The 22,699-nt window shown below is 55.3% G+C and overlaps 1 protein-coding gene across 1 annotated transcript; it reads right to left on the bottom strand.

Annotated features, from left to right (window-relative positions):
• Positions 1-8,318: 8,318 nt before the first annotated feature.
• EN1 (engrailed homeobox 1) lies at positions 8,319-12,629 on the bottom strand. The gene is made up of 2 exons (XM_061135197.1): positions 11,768-12,629; positions 8,319-8,688 (listed from the first exon to the last, which is right to left on the bottom strand). The coding sequence occupies exons 1-2, from the start codon at positions 12,627-12,629 to the stop codon at positions 8,372-8,374; spliced, it is 1,179 nt and encodes a 392-aa protein (XP_060991180.1). The 3' UTR covers positions 8,319-8,371.
• Between the last annotated feature and the right edge of the window lie 10,070 nt (positions 12,630-22,699).

A 22,699-nucleotide genomic window follows, 5' to 3' on the forward strand; every position in this document is an offset into this window, starting at 1 on the left:
GTAGGTACCTAGCGATTCCGACGGAGCTCTCTGTTTCCGCCCGCTGAGGATAGCGCACTTGAACCGACCCTGAAGTCGTGAGGCTAGCGTTGATGGCCAGAGCTCAGTCCGCAAGGGGAGGAGGCCGGGGAGTTGCACCAAAGGACCGAAGATCCTCGCCCGGCCTCCGTCCTTCTCACGCCCGCCTAGCCGGCCGCGCCTTCCTGGAAGCTCTATGGGGCCTGGGTGGGCGCCGCTCAGAAAAGATGCTGACCGAGGGCAAGTGGACTGCGCTAGTTTTAAAGAAATTTCGTGCAAATTGTTAATCTGAGCGGGAAACCACAGCTGTGCCTAATAAAGCGAATTGGCCAAATACCTCCAGAAAAGAAGGAAAGGGAAGGTGGAAAAAAGTCTGCCACCTGAAAGTGGGCGCTTTATTGTGGGAAGAGGCGGCAGGGGGCAGGGCTGCTGCAGCAACTTTTTCTCTCGCCCCCAAAAAAGGATCCCGCATCGGGGATTTCGGAAGGCGCTCACCTAGTCCGGGAAAATGCAGGTGGCGGCCCTTCGCGGGCCAGGTTCGCCCCAGCCAGGCACCGAGCAGGCGGGCGCCCAAGCTCTCGGACGCCAGGGCTTCCGGGCCAGCCAGGGCCGCGCAGGGCGCCGAGCGGGCGGGCCGAGCCGGGCAGCCGAGCCAGCAAGGGTTTCGGCTCCCGGTGACAAGTGTGCGCGAGCGCGCGCCTCGTCTAACCCTTCAGGACAAGTTGAAACAAATAAAGTCGGGTCTCCGCAGCCTGAGAGGTCCACCCCTCCTCCTTCCTGGTTTGACCCCAGGCCAGGCCGCTCAGAAACACGGTTTGCGCAGCTCAGATTGCCAGCCGCCGCGCGATACCGCCAGGGCAAGGGCGCACCGCCAAGGGAAAGGCGCTTCCCCAGTGGCCACGACTTTGTAGCCGGGAGTCAAGGGGGCCGGGGTGACTGGGGATCATGGTGGGAGGGGGGCAGCGTGGCCGCCTCCGTGGTCAGCCCCGGTCCCCACGCGCCGGCCCAGGGAGGGAAGCGAGAGGTCGGAACACCCCGGCCTCCCTCATAGCCTCCCAATCCCGGGAGCAAACTTGGGAGCCGGGCCGCGGACCAGAGGAGACGGAGGGCAGGAAGCCAAAGAGACGCCCAGGCACACCCTCCGCAAAGGCCGAGTCCGAGCGGTCGGAGAGGTTGACCGCAGGAGGGCAGTCTTCTGAACGAAAACGGAAACGTTGGCGCAGAGGACCGAGGAGGAACCCAGAGGCCGGGAAGCCCATAGAAAATGACTGAAAGGAGAGCGAACCCGGCCTAGACACAAATCGAAACTGTACAGAGACAATCGCTTGGGGGAACCCGGGTGGGAGATGCGGGAGCATTGGAGCCTGCGGGTGGAGGGCGGCGGGTCCCTGTCCATCGGCCCGGAGCCCGGCGCGAGCAAGCCGCCGGGGCAGCCCTCCCATTGGCGTCTCCACCGAGCCGGTGGGCAGGATCCCGCGCTGGGCCAGCAGAATTGGGGTTTCGAGGTTCCCCGAGAGAGGACGAGCCCCAGATGCTCTCCGATCTCCAGCCTGACTCGACAGGTCAGCGCGGTCCAGGCCTACGGCCTTCGCTGCGCTGACCGGAAGTGCATCTGCGAAGCGCCCTCCGCAGACCGCGCTGGGCGCGCAGGCAGCTCCAGCCAGGCGGGAGAAGCCCAAGTCCGAGACGCCAGGGGCGGGCTGTGTCAGCCGGGCCAGACTGGGCTCAGAGGGGAGAGGAGATTATGAGAGTAGACACTGCTGATTGTGGTGGGAAGGGGTCATCTTGAAGACCTCCGGGGAACCTAATCTGAGACCAACCTGGGTGGAGTGGGATTTGAGAGCAAGAATTCGAGCGTGAGTTACTAACTTGAGGGAAGAGTGGGAGGTTGGAGGTGGCGGCTGAAGACTACTCCTACTGAAGAGTTTAAGAGTCCGGAAGAGAAAGAATAGCCTTTAACCCAAATCCACCCCTATCCCTACCTTATGCAGAAGTTCTCTTACTGCGGAAACATCACAGCGCGCCGGCAGAATCGTCCTGGTATTTTATGACATATAATTACGGTGTAAGCTTTAACGTGGTTTGGTGTGACCTTGGCAAGAACGTCCCTGGACCTCACTTTTCTTATCTGTAAAATGGGAATGATAAAATCCAACTCAAAGAAGTGTGTGAGGTTGAATAAATTGCGTCAAATGGCTAGCAACGTGGGACACTGGATAGTGAGTCTGTTATTATTTTTTAATTTCTCGATGTAATGATTAATTTCTTCTTGTAATGATGAATTTCATCTTGGATGAAGGACTTTTAATGGCCGCCTCACTGCAGCTGGATGGGGGTGTGGGGCAGCAGCAGGGCTTTATTGGTCGTTTCCCACTGCATTTCCTTCACCAGCAGGCACCACTGTGGGCCTTCCTGCCTGAATCTGCTGGCCTCTCAGTGAGGGCCCTACCCCCTCTTGCAGTGGCCTGTCCTTGCGGAATGTTAAATTTTAGTAGGTCCTTCTCTTCCTTGGATTCCTTCGATCTCACCTACAGGGGTCTCCCTCCTCTCTGCGATGTCATTGCTGCTCCTGGGGTGCCAGGAGTCCAGGTCTGCCCCCCCCCCCCGGGGTGGGTGGGGGAGGGAGGGAAACAGAGTGGAGTACGGAGTGCACCCAGGATGGCGTTTCTCACCACCCCTGCACTTGCGCTTGTGTGGCAGCTGGGTCTGGGAGGAATCTTCTGGCAGCTGCTAGTCCCTGAGAGGTTGCTTGCATGTATACCCCATCCCCTGGCAGAATTGAGGAGTAGGGAGGCTTGTGCTCACAGTTTCCCCTAGCACAGGGCTCCTCCTGCATCCTCCCACCACCACCCCTCACCCCATTCCCACATCTGAAAGGCGAGTCTGGAGCATGGATCCAATCCTCTCCTCAGGATAAGCTGGGTGTGTTTGAGCATGCACAGTGCTCCGATCTCTGCTTTTCTGCAATCCATTATTGCAACCTGAAATCTTCCCAAATGTGCTCACAGCAACCTACCCCATATCTTTGGGAAGAATTCCAGAGTGGAGGGGCCTGCTCCATCTCCAGAATGGCATCTCTGGGAAAGGCTGTATTTAGAAGCAAACTCAAAGAGCAAGTTATAATAGCCCAAGACTTACCCAACTCCCTGAGAAATCAGTTTCAGAAGTCTGCCCTTACCTTCCCTGGATCTGCTTCACCTCCAGGAGGTACCCCTGGGAAGGCGCAGGGTAGGTGGGAGGGAGGGATGGAGACAGGGGTAGCAGCAGCATATTTGTGTCTGAGCCCAGAGTCTCTGGGGAGAGAGAAGGGGCTGCCTTGACTCCAGTCTTTCCACCCCCACACAATCAATCCACTCACCTCAGTCCCAGTTCTCCCTGGTGGCCTTCATGAAAAGCCGTGGGCAGTCTGGTGTGTCCCCAGCCCTAGAAACAATGCCCTGTCCCTAACTGGATAGAAGCGAAGCCCACTAGCTGGGGCATGAAGGTGTGTAGTGGACACCAGCAGGTGTACTCCTGGGTCATGTAAAAAAATGTGCCAGAAGTTTCTACATGGACCGTGGCCATGTGCTTGCTCAGAACCCATCTCTGCATGTCAGTCCTAGATATCTAGATACTTGTTTGTATATGTGCACATACTTTACATAGGGGTACACGTATTATATATGTGAGTACATTTTTTGTGCATTTGGATGTGCAGAAGTGTGTGCACATGTGCTGTATGTCTGTGTGTGCATGGGTACCATTCACTCAGTGACACTCTTGAGGCCGTTACTGGACTTAGAGGAAATCTGAAGACTTTGCCTTTCATTTCCAGTATGCTCTCACACCCTGCCAGGCACTTTCCCTCCCATCCCCCATCCCCAGTTTTTTTTTATTCGAGAATCCCTGTGGATCCCCTCCAGCAATTAAATGACTGGCCTAAATCATTTAGGGAGGAGGGGGGGCTGGTGGAGTCCCCAGTCTTGCCCCTTTCCACAAGTTGCCACAATCCTTTCACCTGGGTTCAGAGTTAGAGAGAAGAGGTCTCAGGTGGGGGTGATGAGGGATGGAGCGGTGCTTGGCCACCTCCCTCCAGACGGAGTGAACATGATTTCCAATTTAAGCCATAGTGACATAGAGATTAAATGGGCCCCAGGCTGTGAGGCAAAGAGAGGAGGGGGTCTTCAGGCTCCCCACCCCCTTCCCAGCCTGTGCCTGTTGGAAGATGGGGAATGAAGTTTGCCTGTATTGCCAGAGGAATGGCTTTCTTGAAGAGGAAAAGCAAGGCTGACCTTTGGAGAAACAGATGGCCACCCCCAGAAAAGCCACAGCAGACACCTTCATGGGGCAAGGAGTTTGGGGAGGTCAGTCTCCCTGACCCTGGCCTTGGCCTCAGCTTCTTGGTGTCAACCAAGGTCACCCCTACCCCTGCAGTTAGGCTTTTTCACTGAGGGCATTGGGGCATCTGGAAGCCCTGTCACAGGTGACAGGTGTGGGGGCCAGGTAGGGGGCAGGTTAGTAGAGACTCTTTCTCTGTGCCCTCAGCAGCCTGGAGACACACACACACACACACACACACACACACACACACACACACACAAACACCAATCGCTATTGGTGCCGGTACACTCAAAACACATACTTACACCTCCCAAGCCTAAATAAATATATTTATTTATCAATCAATAGCACCTCTATACAAATGCCCACACGCAATACAACCCACAAACATACAAGCTAACACAGACCTACAGTGCACCACCATACACCCAAATACCCCTTCTGTAGTCCACCCCCATCCACACCTCCTCCTCCTGACCCTACTGAAGGAATGGGAGTTTCTGGCAAGAAAACAGAGACCTTTACCCTCAGAAAGAGCCAAGGATCAATACTGTTTAGACTTGGCTAGTGTGTGTTTCCTCCTGGGCTGAGGAAGATTTAAGTTTATGGTTCAATCCAATCTTAAAAAAAAAAAAAAATAGGTAGACTATAAGGAAGTTGGGATAGCACACTCTAGTATTTATTTCGATGCAGCCCCAGACTTTAATACAGGCAGCTGGCTAAGCCAGACCCATAAATCAGAGAAATCAATGCCTGTTTATGATTATTATTACTTTCTTTTTTTAGAAGGGGTGCATGAAAGAAGTCTGACTGGAGTCCTCCTTACCTAGTCTCTGCCCCAATCAGGAGGAAGGAAAATGGGGATGGGGAATAAAGAGAGAAGATAGGAGAGTCATACTGGACTATTACTTGAGGACCTCAGCCAGATTTCAGAGATAAGGCAGTTGTAATGAGTAGATGTGACAAAGAGGAAGACACAGGGGGACAGAGGTGCCATGGACCAAATGCTTAAGTTCTCCAAGCTTTAGTTTCCTCCTCTGAGTAAAGAAGAAAATTCTATTTACCTATAGTGATTGGAAGATAAAAGGAGATAAGGGGCCAGAAATCAAATTACATAATAATGACACATCCATGCAATTTACCAATATAATCCTGGAAAGAGGTGACCACCTCTCTCTCCCCCAGAGGGCTTGGCTTTGATCTCCTGGTACAGATAAAAAGGAGCCTGAAGGAACAGGATATTTCTTGGAGTTACTACTCAAGGTGGCCCCTGACTCTGCATCTGTGATCTTGAGGGGCACAGGTACCCTAAGGGGCCCCTTAGGGTACCACACTAAGGAAGGGAGAAGGAGGAGTAGCCCAGTTTCCATGCATTTGGAACAGAAAGATTCTCTGTAGAACTGAGCACCCCAACATCCTATCTGCCTGTGGCCAGATTCCGGAAGGGGTACCCTCAGCCTCAGGTCTCAGCCCCCTAACCCAAAGCCCTGGAGAGCCTGAAGATTCCAGGCTCCTCCCCTGCATCCCCACCCCAAGAAAAGCAAAGGATATACTTCCAGTTACCAGAAAACAACTGGCCCCAGGGAAGGGCCCACCTCACTGCTGTCAAGTCTTCACTCAAGGATTGGGAGAGCATCTATTATGTGCAGAGGTTACTCCACACACCCCAAAAAGATGTGAAAGGAATGCAACAAAGCTGGGAACCCATGGCAATGTCAAATGTGCTCTGCAACTCCAGGCCCCTGAACCCCAACCCCCCAAGCCCTTCAACAGGGACTTCAACACCCCCTTGGTTTCCAAGCCCTGACACCTGGCACTGTCATTTCACACCCAGCACAGGCCCAAACCAAGGCGGATTTTTCAAGAAAGGCAGACTGATCGGTCATTCCCACTCTCACAATAATCAATCCTGCAAAAACAACAGGAAAGAAACCCAAGGAAAGAGCACAGAAGCAGGGTTCCCCTATACACACAAACACACCTGCAAACACAAATAAGCACACATGCACACACTGTGAACTCAGAAACATCCAAGTGTGCATCTAATTGCAGAGACATGAACATCTAATCGCATAATGTTCACATAATGCAGAAATACACAAAGCCCAGTGGGCACCCAGATGTACCAGTATCCATCTACACATGATCACATATGCACCCGAGTTTTTTGGGACACCTAAATATCTGGTCATATGAGTATAGCTGCATACATATGTACTACAGAAGAGAAGGAAAAACGGGGAGAACAGAATTTACCATTAAAAAAAAATCCTGGACCAAAGGGAGATTAGAAGGGACCTCCCCTTTCTCTTCCTAGTCCCTGAATAGTGGGGCCCAGTGGCTACCCAGGAAGGATAGGCCCCAGGGTGTCTGGGGCAAGTGTCCAGACATTTCTCTCTTGGAAATCTGGGGGTTCTGGGGGCCCAGGGGGCTGGTGTTTGTGCCCCTCTCTGTCAGAAAGCAAGCCAGGCTTTGTTGGGATTGTGAAAAGAACCTTGCTTATTAGGCTTTGGGCAGGGTCAAGGCAGGCCTGTGTGCATGTCCGAGATCTTGGCCCCAGAGCAATCCCCGTAGCTGACTGAGGGGCTGCGGCTCCACAGAGCTTCTCCACATCCGGGCCTCCACTCTGGACTTTGCCCACTATGAGTCCTGCCAAGCTCGGGTGCCGCCCTGGACCAGCCCTCTAGACAACCGAATCACTTCTCCATTGGAAGAGCAGTGAAGTCCACGCAGGCCGAGGTGGCCCTAGCTTAGGATTCCAGGCAGCCCCTCACCTCTGCCATGCCCTGGGAAGTCCTTCTGCTTCTAAAGGAGAAAACCTCCAGCAAGACTGGCATCAGAAAAAAAAAAAAAGAAAAGAAAAAAAAAGAGAAAAAGAAGCAAGCTGGAGCAAGGAGCAGGTTGAACCAGAGCATGCTGCAGCCGGGCTGGTCCTGGCTCCGCGGGAAGCAGACCAGCAGCTCCGCGGTGTTTCCGAAGTCAGGACTGGGGTTTCCAGCCTTTGGTCTCCTTTGAATGCGATCAGAGACCAGACGTGTCCCGCCAGACCCTCCAAACCCGGGCCATCCCCGGGTCCGAGCCATCCCTAGCGCCGCGCGCTCCTTATCCCCTGTATTCGTTGTGCGGTGATGGATCTTAAGGCCTGGCTGAGCATCGGGGCTCGGCTCCTGGTGTGCGCCCGCCTTGCGCAGGGCCGCCCCGCGTCTTCGCCCTTCCCCAGCCCGCAAAGAGGAGGGCCGTCAGGCGCTCGTGAGCACAGTGTACACTTTATTTCAGACTACAGGTTTCTGAACATAATAAAATCTTTGGCTTGTAGCGGCGGTTCAGTCTCGCAGTCTGTGGGGTCGTATTTCTCGACAAGTCTCCGGAAAACGAAAGGGTCGGGGGGCAGGACAGACAGACGGACAGAAGGGGCCGGGGAGATGGAGGGAGGAGGAGAGGCGAAGGGCAGACACGCGAGGAAACACACTCTCACGCACACAAAGAAAAGTCCCAGAGAAACGGAGGGCCAGCGATGCGGGACGGGAGGCACCGGAGAAGCAATAACATTCAAAAGAAAACGAAACTGGGCCGGGGGCAGCGAGGCGGAGGCGGGGGATAAAATAATTATAATAATTATAATAATTATAACAATAATAATAAAGGAGATTAATAAAAAGTCCAGCAAATAGAGATCGCTACACATAATTCTTTTCCTTACCTGAAATTAAATATATACAAGGTCGTAAGCGGTTTGGCTAGATAGAGCTTTAAGGAGTTCGTAGTTTTCGTCCCTTATACTGTGAAGAGAGAACTGATCTTATTTTTCAATAGCACCTGTCTGAGTCTTTCTCCCTTTTGAAAAAAAGAAATGTCTCGTTGCAATGTGACTCTCCATTCTGGGAACCTCTTTCTCTCTCTTTTCCCTGTTGCTTTCTTCCTCCTTTACGCTGATTCTTTCTCCCCGGGGCGTGGGGCCCACACGGCGGCGGCCGCGGTGCCAGTGGGGGGCGCGGGCGCGGCGGCCGGACCGCGCGGCCTCTGCCGGCGGCGGCTACTCGCTCTCGTCTTTGTCCTGGACCGTGGTGGTTGAATGGTTGTACAGTCCCTGCGCCATGAGGTGCAGCGCCAGGCCGTTCTTGATGCCCGTGGCTTTCTTGATCTTGGCGCGCTTGTTCTGGAACCAGATCTTGATCTGGGACTCGTTGAGGCTGAGCTCCTGGGCCAGCGTCTGCCGCCGCTGCTCGGTGATGTAGCGGTTCGCCTGGAACTCCGCCTTGAGTCTCTGCAGCTGCTCGGCCGTGAACGCCGTCCTCGGCCGCTTGTCCTCCTTCTCGTTCTTCTTCTTCTTCAGCTTCCTGGTGCGGGGACCTGCAGCGTCGGAGGTGGGGACAAGGGGCAGAGGGGAGGGGGCAGAGGGCAGAGGAAGCCGTGAGAATTGCGGAGCGGAGCTGGGGGATCTCGCCCAGCGCTTCTGGGGCGATAGCAGAGTCTGTGCAGCCCCTCCCGCCCACGAGCCCCTAGATCAATCTGCTGGCTACTGGGGTCGCTGGGTTCCCCTCTGGGAATCCTCTGGGATGCCAGAAGGGTCACAGAGGAAAACTCGCCGGTCGAAGTTGTGTGTACAGCTCACACCCCAATTCAGAACAGACCCAGCCATGATAGGCTTAAATCATAGAGTCCAAGATGGAAAGATATTTGGAGACCTATCTGGCCCAACCCAGCTTTGGAGGTCAGGGGCCTGCTGTCTTCACAGCCTTGGAATAAAAAGAGGCTCAACAGTGGAGTCATGAAGACTGGGCTAGGACTGCCATGAGGGAATTGCCAGCCTGCAAACTATTTTTCTTCCCCTCCTCAAGAAGCATCTACACCCATACACCTACAATAAGACCACATCTGCTTGTAGCTACTGACTCCAGAAAACAAGGGGATGAGGAGGGCAATCTGAGAGGCTTGCCTAGCTCTAAAAGATTCAGCATCTGTTCTCTCTACCTGCTCTTCTTTCCCTCTGGCCTAAAACGAAGCCCCTTATAGAGTCCCAGGAAGACACTGTCCACCTGCTTCCCGGAAAGTGAAGAAGCCTTCCCCCAGTTGTATGCCTTACTCACGTGCCCAGGCCCCTGGGTTCTCTGCTTTGTCCCTTGGATGGTACCAGTAAGAAAGAGAGGACCCTCCCCATCCTACACCCAGTGGCACAGGCAGGTCTCTCTCCCTAGTCCTTAGGATACAGAAGCTGCAATCACAGGATTGAAAACTGAACAACAAAAGCAAGTCAGAGCTGTCTTTCCTGCCCACCTATGGTGATCTGCAAGAAAACTGCATCCCCCTCCCCACATCCAGGAGCAAAACAGGGGCAGAGGGACAGAAAGGGTGGGACAATCCCGACAAAAATCTGTGCTATGCCCTAAGATGGTTATAGGAAGAGGCCACAGGAAACCTTCCTAGGAAAGTGAAGTGTCCCTCAAAAACTAGTCCGGGAAGTGGGCTGGCTATGAAGCCCAGCGCTGAAGACAGGAGGAAAAAGAGAGGCCTCCACACGCAAGTCTTCTCTAGCATTTACTTGCTGGGCCCTGTCGTGTTTATGGGAGCTTCCTGAGCTGAGTGAAGTCCCTGTCAGGCCTGTTAACCTCTAAAATTGTCTGGAAAGAAGGGCCTGCACCGGCATCTCCAAACCTAGCGACAGAGGGGTAAACCAGGCAGCTGGCCTCTGGGGCAGACCAGCGCCAGGGGTCACCAGCTGTCCTGTGACAAAAGAGTCCAGGCCTGGCCGAGCACCACAACTCAAGACTGGGTTGACGTTCCTCTCCTTGAACTGCCCCTGCAGGATTAGAAACCGGCACCCTGCCTCTCCAGGCTTGTGAGAAGGAAAGCAGCCAAGAACAAAGACAAGGCCCACTCCTGAGCCCGATGCAGAAAGCACTGGGAGGTGGGGTGAGGGGCCAGGAAGGCCTTGGTTTAGCTTAGTAATTAGCTGGTCCAGTAGAGGTGGCCCAGGAAATGTGTGCAACCTCAGAAAGGCCCCATTGCGAGACGGGCATCCCTTAGGTTGTTAGAGCCTTGTCGCAGTTGTGGTGTTGTTGTTACTCTATATATGGGTGCCCTCGCAGAGGCATGAACACTTGTAATAAAATCGTAGCCTCCTGGCCAGCCTGAGCCGCACAGCCTGACAGCTCAATCACTCTATCCATCAGGCGAGTCAATCAAAGCAGCTTTTCGGAGGTTCAGGGAGCCCGATGTGTCAATAACGGGGCTCGAGATGGCGGGGGCTGATAGCGCTCATCGATCCGCGCCCGGCCAGCAGCGGTGGGAAGTCAGAGACCAGTCGGAGTGGAGCGCCGCACCGCGACGCCAGCCCGGCCTCCTGCCAGACCCGGCCGCGGAACCCCAGTCGTAGGCCAGAACCCCTGCCGCCCTCCTCGAGGCGCCCATCAGCCTCCTGGGAGCTGCGGTCCCTGGAGGCAGGCAGGCCACAGCCTCCTCTCCAGGGGCCTCATGGCTGCCCCTGAGTACCTCTCGGCCTGGGGTTCTCCAAGCTCAAAGAGGTATGTGGGGAAAGGGCCAAAGAAAAATCGAGAAAAATGGGCCTATGGCTGGCAGAAATTTGCTAACTGGCAGATGTACGGAAGGAAGGAGTGAAAAAAGGAAGGGGCAGGGCCGGGAGGATGTGCTAGGCGGGCCGCGGAGAAGCTGAGGTGGGGGCTGGCTCTCATGCCCTCGGCCCAGATCTCTGGCCTGAGCCTAAGCTATCTTCTGTCCTCTCCCCCGTTTATCTGTCAGTTCCAGAGAATCGGGAGCCAGGGGCTCTCGGCACCCAGTGTTTCCGAAACTGCCTTTCCCTGGATTCTACCAGGCGGGTCAGGCCCTTTTGGCTGCCCGGCTTGGGGAAGGAGGACAGCGATAGGCACGTTTCCCTTCCTGTTTCTCCTTACATCTATCTCTATGCAAGTGATCTCTCCGCAGAAAGTATCGATACGGTGTTTATGTCTGCAAGGACACAAAGCGAAGATAGTTTCTCTAATGAAAGCCTTGCTCAGCTTCGGCCTCCGCAGGATTTCAGACCCAGATCGGTAGGCCCACCTTCCAGCTGATTCTAAAAACCCCTTTCCCTGGAAGAAAAAGCAATGACTGATTGGCTCTTTACTAAGAATAATAAAGAAGTGTTTTTAAAAATAAAACACAAAGCAGGCCAGAAGGGCTCTGAGTTAAAAATCGAAGGTTCCCACTCCCTGAATCCTGAGCCGTAACCTCCCAGGCGGGAGTCGCAGAGCCCAGGAGCAGAAAAACTGGGTCTAACACTCGGTAGTGGCTGGAACCGAAGGTGAAAAGGAGAAAGCAGGCGTGAGAAAAGAGAACCCTCGGGATCCGGCACGCACGCTCTCCCCAGCCCGGCGGCTGAGAGTTCTACCGGCGTCCGCCGGGTTCCCCGCGCCGCCTGGGGCTGGGTACTCACCGGAGGACGGGCGGTCGGAGTAGCGCGTGCAGTAGACCCAGGCGGGCCACACGAGGGGTTGCTGCGAGTCAGTTTTCACTACGGGCCCGCCGTTGGCTGAGCCCATGAGCAGGATGGCCGGGTTGCTGTGCTCCGGGTACTTCGCACCCTGCGCACCTGGACTCCCCACGCCGCCTCCGCTGCCACCGCCGCTGTCCGAAGGCTTGGCCGCCGCCGCCGCCGCCGCCGCCGCCGCCGCCACCGCCGGGTTCCCAGCTTTGGACGCGCCCGCGCCGCCGGCGGTGGCTGGCGGGGAGCCGTCGGGTGGGCCACAGTTCCCGTCCGGGGTGCACAGGAGTGAGGCGGCGCCCGGCGCCCTCGTACCCAGCGGGTGGACGGGGTCTCTACCTGAGCCGGTCTGGCCTCTGTCACGCTCGACCCGGCCTCCGCCTGTGCCTCCTCCGGCCGCCGCCGCAGCCACCAGGAGCTGCGGCGGCGGCTGTTCCTTTTTGCAGCCGAAGTCCGGCCTCAGGATGTTGTCGATGAAAAAGTTGGTGGTGCGGTGCAGCTGGGCCGCGGGCTGCGGCTGGTGAGCAGGCGCCGCGAGATGCTGCTGCGGCGGCGGCGGCGGCGGCGGCGGCGGGGGCGGGGGGTGCGGGGGGAGATGCGGGTGGTGGGCCAGGGGCGGCAGGCAGGGCGCCGCGGGCGGCGAGGGGGGCGCGGGCTGCGGGGACACCGGCACGCTGTCTCCATCGCTGCCGCTGCTGCCGCTTGCACCGGGGCTGAGACTCAGGGTGAGGCTGCCAGGGGCCGCCGCCACCGCCGCCGCCGCGCCGAGGCCCAAGTCGCGCTGACTTTTAGGTTCCGGCTGCTGTTCTTCCATGCTCGGCCGCCCCGCCGCCTCGGCCGCCGCGCCGGCCCCCGCCCCCCCCGCCTCGCTCCCCACCCCACTTTGCCAGCGGCCCGTGGGGGTGCGCGGAGGAAGGAGGCCGGCAAAGCCCCAGCGAAGGCACGGGGCGGGTGCAGAAAAAAAAGCCCAGGCGCCTGGCCTGGATCGCTCGCTCTTATCGAGCAGATCTCGCTGTCTCTCCCTCTCTAATTTGTAGACATCCAGATATGGAGACACTTGGCTATTTCTTTTTTCTTTCTGCAACCAGAATCAATGATTTGTTTTAAATGGGGAGTAAGCCACGGCTAAAAAGAAAGGAAAAAAAAAAAAACAGGAAAGAAAAAAGAAAGCAAGAAAAAATCTCCAAGAATTTTTTTTTCTTAAAGATAAAAAAAAAAAAATAGTCTTTAAAGTCTAGCCATCTTCCTAGGCAGTAGTGAGGGGTTTGACTTCCCCGAGTGTCACGCTCAGCTGTGCCCAGAGCGCGAGGCTGGCAGCGCCTTTAATCGCCTTTGCTTTTTTTGCAGGAGAGCGCGTCTCCGCCAGCGCCGGGGCTGCTTTTTTTTTTTTTTTTTTTTTTTCAAATCTCTGACAGCTCGGATCTTTGCTCAAACTCTCTCGCTTAAAAAAAAAATCACCCAGGCACACTTTTTGCCTTCAAACCGGAAGCACGTGAGTCAGGGCCGCACGTGTGCGGGGCCAATGGCGAGCCAGGACTCGCGCTGACACCCGGGCCTCGGCCCAATAGGCGCGCGCGGGACTTTGCGGATAAATAATCCGGGGGCGGCGGCCGCGGGCGGAGAGGGGGAGCCGCGGCGCGGGCCCCGTGTGTCCGGCCCGCCCTCCCCTACCCGCACCCGAGCCCCTCCCCCTCCTTCAGGCCAGGACCGAGGAAGGGGCACAGGAGACCGAGAAGGGGTGGATTGCGGGGTGTAGGCAAATAGACAACTCCATAAACAACTTGTTGGAGAAATGCAGGATTATGGGTGCGTCCGGGCAGGCGCAGGATCAGGAGGCAGGGGCATCGGCTCTTTTGGCAACCCCCATGCCTAAGAAACAGCCTTTTATTTTCTCGCTCTGGCTTTTTCTTACTTGTTATTAAGGGTGAAAGAGTGCCATCACTGTCGGAGTCTGTGTGTATATGGTGTGTGTTTGGGGAGTGGGGGGAGTGGGGTGGGGAGAGGTGAACCGAGGATGGTCGGAGATGTGAAACAGACCTAGATTTGGCTACTTTCAGTGGAGCGGTTTATTTTTCATAAGTAGCAAACGCCAGAGGCCAGCTGCGCCTCGCTAGGTTTGTAGGTTTGTAGTGCGTGTTGGCCGGCTGCACTGCAAGCCCTTCCCGGGGTTTCAGCACCCATGTCCTTCCCTTGCGGGACCTTTGACAACCCCTAGGAGCTGTCCCGCCGCCATTAAGCCAGGTCCAGAGGGCGCGAGAGAGTCCTTTCCTGGCCGCCGGAGTCGAGCGGTCCATGCATCTTATAGTTGTCCTGAGCCAAGTAAGTCAGGGTGCGGATACCTGCGAGGCCCTGGCTTTTGAGCTCAGGGCAACCTCCGTTTTAGATTTGCATGCGAAGTGAAATCTAGCGGATAAAAGTACTGCACTCTCAGTATTTGCCCTAGCCAGCTGGACAGCGAATTTCCCCCAGTGGCCCAGATTTTCTTGGGATTGTTCCTCAGTCCTTGAAGGCCTCTCACTGTAGCCCTGCATTTTCTTATCAAGTTTTTTTAGGGGAGGAGGGAACGGCAGGGGCTCCCGCCGCTCCCACGCTCACGGAGATCTGTCTTCAGTCGCTGGGCTCTTTTTCGCTGTTTCCTTGTTGAGGCACCCCGAAGTTTTCCCACTGCCAGGGACAGGGTAGGGGAAGGTGAGGCGCTGAACATCGGCGGGGTTTGGTTTGTCTACCGAGCCTTTTTGGAGGGCCGGGATCCAACTATGTGGTGAAGCGTAGAAAAGCTCAGGCAACTGAGGCCTCCGAGAGGGTGTTATCAAGGAGCTCCAGCGAGCATCTAGCCGGGACCGCCATCCTTAACTGGAGCGACGGAGAAAGGATCTTTTTGAGGATGTTGTCTAACGGAAGCATGCAAAATAATCCCCCTGTGCCCAGAAAAGTCACAGAGGGTTAGGAAGAGAATAAAACGAAAATGACAATAGCCGGAACCCCCGCACTAACCGAAGTTTCTCACAAGGGGCTAGTGGAGAGCGGGGGCTGGTATTGCTAGCTGCATCTCCGGGTCAGCCAAGGGTCTTCCGATGCTCGGGGCTTTCGGAATTCCTAGCTGGACTTTCCCGCCGGTTCCGGGGCGGCGAGAACCATTTTCCCGAAGCGCAGCGCTAAAGCAGGCCCGACGTGATCTCCTCAAACCTCCCAAGTCGCCCCCCAGCCCCACCTGAGGGTCTCCCGGGTCCTCCTCAGTTCTGCACCCAAGGGCTCCCCGAAATCTCCCTGTACCCCCACCCATTCTCCCCGAAATGGGGGTGGGATTTTATTTATATTTAAGTTCGCAAAATTGAAATCTTTATCCCGCAAGCGAGCGTGGGTACTTAATTAAATTCTAATTAGGACACTATCAATATCCTATTTAGCCGCGTAGCTTTTGTGCGCCGCGGTCCCTTTCAGCGCCGTAAATAGGGTCTCGACGCCTTATCTCGCCTGCAGGAGACGCCTCGAGAAGGGCTGCGGAAGATAATTTATAGGTTTTAATTACTCTTCATTCCGCCTGATCAGCTTGGCGTTCATCACAGGCCTGTGAATAAAACCCTGGTCAAAAGCTCTGTCACATCGCGCTGGCAAGACGCTTAATCAAAGTGAGCGGCCCCGCGCGCCGCGCGGCCCGGCTCCTCCACGTAATTTCCAGCCAGCTGATAAAGCCAGCTGAATAATGCGGCGGCCCTTTGGAGACACCATTTACAGAAATGACTTTATTGACGGCTTAACGTCGGTAATTCATTTTACCTTTCATGTAGTGGAGCCCGGATTTGTTACAGTAATGGGATGATAAATGCACCCGCGGCCCACGAGCTCCGGGCTGGATTAGGCGGTGCTCCTCGCACTGGTTCGCCCCCTCCACCCCGCAACAGCATCCTCCCCCCAGGCCAGGCCTCCGCCGACGCTCCGCATCCAGAGCCGCCTGCTCTCCGAGACCCCTACCAGGGCCCGCGCCCTCCTCTCTTCTTCCTGAAAATGAACATATTATTGGAAACTTGGTGTTAGCGGGTCGGTGTCCTGGCAAGCCTAATAGTAGGGTGTCACAGTGAGCAAATGTTGATCCAGGTGGGTGTGTGAGGGTCCAGAGGACTCGGAGGGCGCCCAAGACTGGACATGTGGGTGAGGAAATACGGGCAGGATGACTCTGTGTAAAAGCCTGTAGGTAGAGGGGTTAGGTGTGTGTGGAGCAATGTGTGTGCAGGCGTGAGTGTGTTTCTGTGGCAGTCTTTTAAGGGGTACTGGTTTGTGCCTTTGAGGATTTCTACCAACTTGATAGATGTCCAGGAAGGGGTGGGCAGTCAGGAAGCAGGTTGGGAGAATTTTCACAAATCCAATGGAATTCTTTTCTTCAAATGCCCTCTGCTCCAGGGCCAAAGATTTGGAAGTTTAGTTCTGAGCTGTGCCGCTCTGCTGGGGCCAGAGGGCTCACAGAAGGCCACTGACATAGCTATATCTCTGCAATAAATTGACTGTCCCCTTGTTCTGCCAGCCCACATAGAAGTGGAAAATGATGAGAAAGAAAAGGATTTTAAATGCCAAAAGGAGCATTTCTTTCCTCACTTCATTGAAGGGCAAAGGGAGCCGAAAGAGGCTTTCAATGGTGGGGGGTGTGGTAAGCAAGACGGGGACCCCTCTCAACCCTCCTGCCTCTCTCCCGCTCCCAGACTTCCTCCACTGAAGCTAACTAACCAGGGCCTGCCGCTGAGCAAAAGGCACCTGGCCAGAGGGGAAGTGTTTGTATGTTTGGGGGGAGATAGAGAAGTTTGGGGACCATAAGTAGGAACTGATGAGGAGTAGAGGCTGGGGTACTGTACCTTTGTTTTCCAATCTTGCAAAAACCACTTACGGATTTGGAGAGTGGCCCATGGCTATGGGGGAATGAGCCTATATTTGTGTCTATTGCTTGTGTATCTGAGAACCAGAGACAGAAATGAGTCCATAGAAGCTTTGTTTGTATGTCTGTGTATTTGTGTGCATGGCTGGAGGCTAGGGTATGTACACGTCAGTGTGTACACCTGAGTCTGCCCCAGCATCTGGGTACAGTGAAATGTATTTGGGGAGGGTTTTGGTGTATGCTCTTCAGAAAAGAGAAGTCTCCTACCATCCCACATTCCACAGAACTTTAGATTTCGTTTAGGCAGAGACAAATGTCATGGTCCTGCCTGCTCCCACCTGTCTTTCGTGGATGGGTGTGAGGAGGAGACTCGTGAAAGAAAACCTTGCAGCCTGGCCAGGCGAGCATGCGTTGGGCCGAGAGGATGAGCGTGTTGCATGCACACGGTGGTAATCGCATTTCGAGTGTAGATCAGATGGCGGTGGGGCCTCGTGGCGCGGGACATGAATGAGTTGTCGCAACACAATAGCGCACAGCCTTCCTACGGGGACTGGGTGACCAGCGGTTTTGTTGGGAGTGAATGCGAGGAGATTTCTGCTACAAGTGCCTCGGTATTATTATGAGCCGGAAGGTCAGACTATACATCGCAGGTCCCCAAAGCCTATAGACCTTGGGAAATGTGGGGCCTCGAGCCACGTCATACCTGACAGTCCTTTCAATAGACTAATTCAATTAGTGCTCCGGGGTTTTGGTCTTCATTTGGAAGCGATAATAATGTAGAGGGTGAGTGGGTGCAGGGGGATTCAATGGGTATTGGTTAGGGATCCTAAGCGATTGTACCCAAAGTTTGAAGTGGGACTAGAGGAGGCAGGGGAAGGGATAAAGCTGAGGTAGGGGTATGTGGGAAACAAACCACAGAAATAAAATGCTCTGTTGACTCTAAAAATTGGGGCGGCTGCTTTGTTTATAGAGACCCTAGAAGACTGGAGGTGGGCAGGGGATATTTCTTTATTTCTGTGTGCAAGATGTATACCCACAAATGTCCAGGTTCCTAAAAAGCCCCCTAAAAGCCCGCTGTTGGAGGTGGTCACCTTTGAGGATTTCAATATTTGAATTTATGCACCCATCATCCTGCCTTCCCTCAGGGTTTTCTCCCTTTTATCGCAGGGAGAGGCGGTTCACAGCACGGACTTTTTTGTTCTAGAAACAGTTTTGGTTTCGGAGTGCTTTTACCCCCTTTAAAGCTGGGCAAGAGAGAAAATGAAGCCACTTCTCTGCTTGACTATGGGAAACGGGGGAAACATCTCTGGCGACTCCCGAAAACTGCAGACGCGGTCGGCGCCTGATTCCTGGGCACCGGGGTGCAGACACCAGACCGTCGTTGCGGGCGGGTAGGGCTGGATCAAGGACTTGGGGCGAGAGATAAAAGGCCCCTTGGCACAGATTACAGAAACGAGCCTTTACCTTCTCCTCTGTATGCCCAAACCGCCCTAAAGCTGTCCCACACGCCCCCCGGAGCCGGGGATTTTAGAGCTCAGGCTTCCGAAAGCAAGGCAACTATATATCCTTCTCTCTATTTCTCTTCACTTTAATCAGACATCCCGCCTTTCTCCTTACAAAGAATTCCACCCAAACGCCAGAACCGAAACCCTAATGTTCATCCTCACAGCCCTCTACACCACCACCCCCGCCTAAAAAGAAAGCCCGGAGTCAATTCAGCGGCTACGCTCGAATTTTCTTCACTCCTTTATTTTGCTTTTCGCCCTCTCTCACTCCCTTCTCCTGCCCAGGAGGTTCCCAGAGCTTGGGTCCCCAGGCCGAGGGGGCCTGCTGCCCACCCAGGTCCCCACCTGTCCGAGTGGCGGCTCCCGCCTCCATCCGGCTCGGCGCGGGTCGGGGTCCACACGGACTGGCCTCCAGCGCGTGCACACCGGTGGATACGGATGTGAGAGTGCGCGCGAGGGAGGGCCGGGGCGGCTTCCGGGTTCTGCTGCCCCCCACCTCGGCTCAGTCCATGCTTCCAGGCAGGTCAGAGCCAACTCTAAAGTTGGGAACAAAAAAAGAATAACTCAAGAAAAAAAATACACAGACGACATCCGAGTCCTTCGCATAGAAGTGCCCCTACGGCTCCAAAACCGCGGTCTCCGGCTCGCCCCAGCAGTCATCCTTCTTCCCTTGACTCCTACAGGGCTGAGCCCTGGTCCCACGGCTCTTCTGCCGCTGGCCCGGGGAAAGCAAGCAGAAGTCGGCGCACCAGCCTCTCGGCGCTCGGGCTCCGGGCCAGCGCCTTCTCGCCGCCCTCCCCACCGGCCCCCGGGCACGAGCCAGGCCGCGCCCTGCTTTTGTCCCCTGGGGTGCAACCTCCCCGACCCCCTTCCCGGGGAGGGTGCGGGGAAACTCCGGGTTCCACCCGAGATCCGCGCTGCTGGCAACTGGCGGGGAGGTGAGAGAGGGAAAAGTTTGGACCGCAAGGGGGGCAGGTGGGGAAAGGAGGTCCACCGAGCCTGGGAGAAGACTGGGAAAGAGGGGCGAGACCCCGGGTGCCTCCCCCCACCGCCCCCACCTCCTCGCTCCGACTGGCTCGTCTGCCGGGGAGGTGCGGGGGAGGGGTCACTGCGAGCTCTCGGCCTTCCGGGGCCAACTTCCCTCTCCCCCTGCTCCTGCAGGAACAGAGTTGGGGGCGCCTGCGTGTGTGTACGTGACTGTGTGTGTGAGAGACTCCAGGTGAGTGCGTGTGTAGTGTGTGCCAAGTGCACGAAAGGATTGTGTGCATTTTCTGTGCCCCTGGGACCCTCGCGCGGTTGCGCTGTGTCCGGGTTTGCAAGTGCAAGGGTTTGCTTGGGCTCTGTGCCCTGGCTCTTGTGCCTGTCGGTGTGCAGGTCTCCAGGGGTGCGTTTGCGTGCCAGCTGGGAACCTGAGAGCAACTCCCTCCCACCGAGGCTGGAAGTGAGGTGTGTGATGGAGCAAGGGCCAGAGGGCTCTAACCCCAAGCCCACAGCTCACCTCCCACCCCATCACCACTCCCCCACCCCCATCATTGAATTAGGGGAAGGCAGAGGAAGCAGTTGATAAATCCTGATTAAAATAGCCACTGGTTTTCTGTTCCCCGCCAAAACCCACCTATGCCATCCCCAAACCGAAGTCCTCACTGGGGGAAACAGTGGCAACATGTGGCAAGGTCAACATCACCGGGCCTCAGAGAGAGAATAGTCTATAAGCCCACTCCACAGATGAGGCAACTGAGACTCAGAGCAGGAAGGGACTAGATCAGGGTCCCCCAGAGGCTGCCGCTGGTATTGGGAATCTTGGACATCTGAGTTTTATCCTGAGGCCTAAGTGCCAAATGAGAGAGAGCACAGGGGACCGTGGTCTCCCTCCCTGGGTCTGCCAACTCCATTCAATTCACCTCAAGTGAGGTATATTCTCTCCCCAGTCTGTGCGGTGGGAGAGGCAGCATCTCCTGGGGTTGGGAAAGCAATGGGAGGCGAGCGGGAGCCACAGTCCCTCCTCTCTTCTGTCCCACTGGAGGGCCTTAAGGTTCCTACTGCCTCTCGGGGAGGGAGAAGAGCTGGGGGTTCGCTGCTTCCTCTCCACCCCCCACTCGCCTTCAGAACTCTCCAGGCATGAATGATGCTGTTAGGGATGGGAAGTCAGTGAGAGGCAGGCTGGCCTCAGTGCCAGGAATGAAGTACGGGGGAGGGATGGAATACCAACCCCAAAGCCATTCCAGGCACGTCCCTCCCCTCCCGCACCGAGTATGCCCGCCCCAAAATTGTTATGCAAAGGAGTCAAGTCTGTGATCTTCTGGCGATCAAAGCGGCAAAACCAAATATTAGAAGAGAAGTCAATAATGGATGAGCAGACTAAGAAACCCATCTCGAGGACAATTATCGTCGCAATTGAAAAAAGCTCCCGGCTTCGCTTACTCCCCCCAACCCCATTCCCAATATTTGAAAAAAAAGGGAAAAAGTAGGCGGAAGAATGGGGTCTGGGGATAGTGGTAGAAAAAGGCAGCAGCCCAGCTTGCGTGAATGAGCGGGTTCGTGGACACGCTTGTTGAGGGGAGATAACGCCCCCTAGGGGTGACCCTGGTGTTGTCTCTGGGCCAGTGAGCAGAGCCTTGCTCTCTGAGCTCGAAGCTCTTTGGCCTCTTAAAAGAGTGAGGTCACTCTGAGCCGAAGGGCTAGAATCAAGGTTTCTAGGGTCTTTTCAAACCTCCGGCACGAGCCTGAACCCCTCTGCTGCACCCCTTTCTATCCGCTTTCTTTCGAGAGGGACCCTAGGCGGGTGGTTAGGGCAGAGAGCAGGGTCCTAGGAGCGCGGGAGGATTCCCGGCTGGTTTTCCTGTGAGGAACACGCCACCTATCGGTGCTCTCGGAGAACTGCACCTGTGTTGCTCTCGAGTAGAGGAGGCTGTAAGGGGGAGGTTTGATCTGAACTTCCAAGGCCGGGAGATCCAGACCCTTTCCGGACAGTCCACACCTGACGGGGAGAGACAACAAGATCGCAGGAAGGGGATCCTTCACGGAATCCCCTCGCCTTGTGAGAGCTAAAGCTGTTTGCTCAGTGATTCCTAAAGCAGCAAGCACCCGAGTCGGAGTAGGATGGGCAGTGCGCTGGGAGTCAGGATTGGATTCTTTCGACTCCTCTGCTATGCGACCTTGAGGGGGTGCCTGGCTTTCTCTGGCCCTGTTTCCTTATTCATAAACTGAGGAAATTGGATTAGATTGATCCCTTCTCGACTCTGACCTTGAATCTAACATTGACTCTAAGAAGCATGTCTAGACATCTGTGTCCTATGTTTCTTTTTCCAGCTCTTAGTAGATTCTGGACTTTTATATGCCATTTATATCCTAATCTCCTATATGTATTTAATGTGTAGCTGCTTCAATTAATATTGCTGTTTTCTCAGTTGTCTGGGGATTTCATTTGCATGGGGTCAGGATGCTTCTTGGTGGCCCAAATAATCCTGATAAATGCCTGTTTGAAATGAAGTCACTCAGTCATGTCTGACACTTTGTGACCTATGGACATAGCCTGCCAGGCTCCTCCTTCCATGGAATTTTCCAGGCAAGAATACTGGAATGGGTTGCCATTTCCTTCTCTGGGGAATCTTCCCGACTCAGGGATCAAACTCGGGTCTCCTGCATTGCAGGCAGACAAGGAATCCCAAATGCCCGTTTACTTAAACCTATTTTTTTAAAAGAAACAAACAGGAAAACTTCAGTCAGTTTACAGTGTGGACATGGTCGGGGAGGACGGGTGTCACGGAGCGAGGGAGAACGTAATGGATGTTCATGCGGGACCCTGGATTGCAGTCATTGTCAGAGGGGTCAAGGCAGAAGAACAGAAGCTAGACCGGCTAGAAAAACGGGCAAAGCCATGGACACTCTGAGACTCCTGGGGTGGGGTCGGAGGAGCTCCTGACTGGAGGCTCCTAGATAGATGGAGCAAAAAAGGCAGGGGGTTGAGACCAAAGGAGGATCTCTCAGACCTTAAGCCACTTCCCCTAAAACTCACCATGAAATTAATAAAGAACGGAAAGAAGGGGGTGGGGGACAGTATTTTCCTCTGGTTATCCTGAGAAAGCCTGACTTCTGCTTGGAATTTCGGGTTTGTGAAGCTGGAGGGAAGCGAGGGTTTCCCGCTGTGGGTGCTTTTTGGAAGGCCCGGAGCTCAAGCTTGGGGCAGTCTGCCTGCGCCCAAATTAGACGTGCCGACTGGGGCGCCCCGGAAAGGTCTGCACCTGACCGAGCAGCAGGCAGGGCCCGCTAACCTCTTCAGCTTCCCAACGGCCAGGGGCAGCGCGAGGCTGGATCGGCTGCGACCTACGGTGGTTGCGCGGAGGCCGCGTTTCCCCTCCCCTGGGAATTGAAACTCCCCCTGGGACACCCAGAGGGGCTGCCACTTTGAACCTGGGACCCTTTTCATTCCGGATGGAGGGGACGTTTCTCGTCTTCCAGTCTGCGTGTCCAAGAATCGTTCTGGACCGCCGGCTCCTCAGAAGTGGAAGTGGTGAA

Source organism: Dama dama, chromosome 33 (assembly GCF_033118175.1).
Source record: "Dama dama isolate Ldn47 chromosome 33, ASM3311817v1, whole genome shotgun sequence".
In the NCBI taxonomy this organism is placed as follows: domain Eukaryota; kingdom Metazoa; phylum Chordata; class Mammalia; order Artiodactyla; family Cervidae; genus Dama; species Dama dama.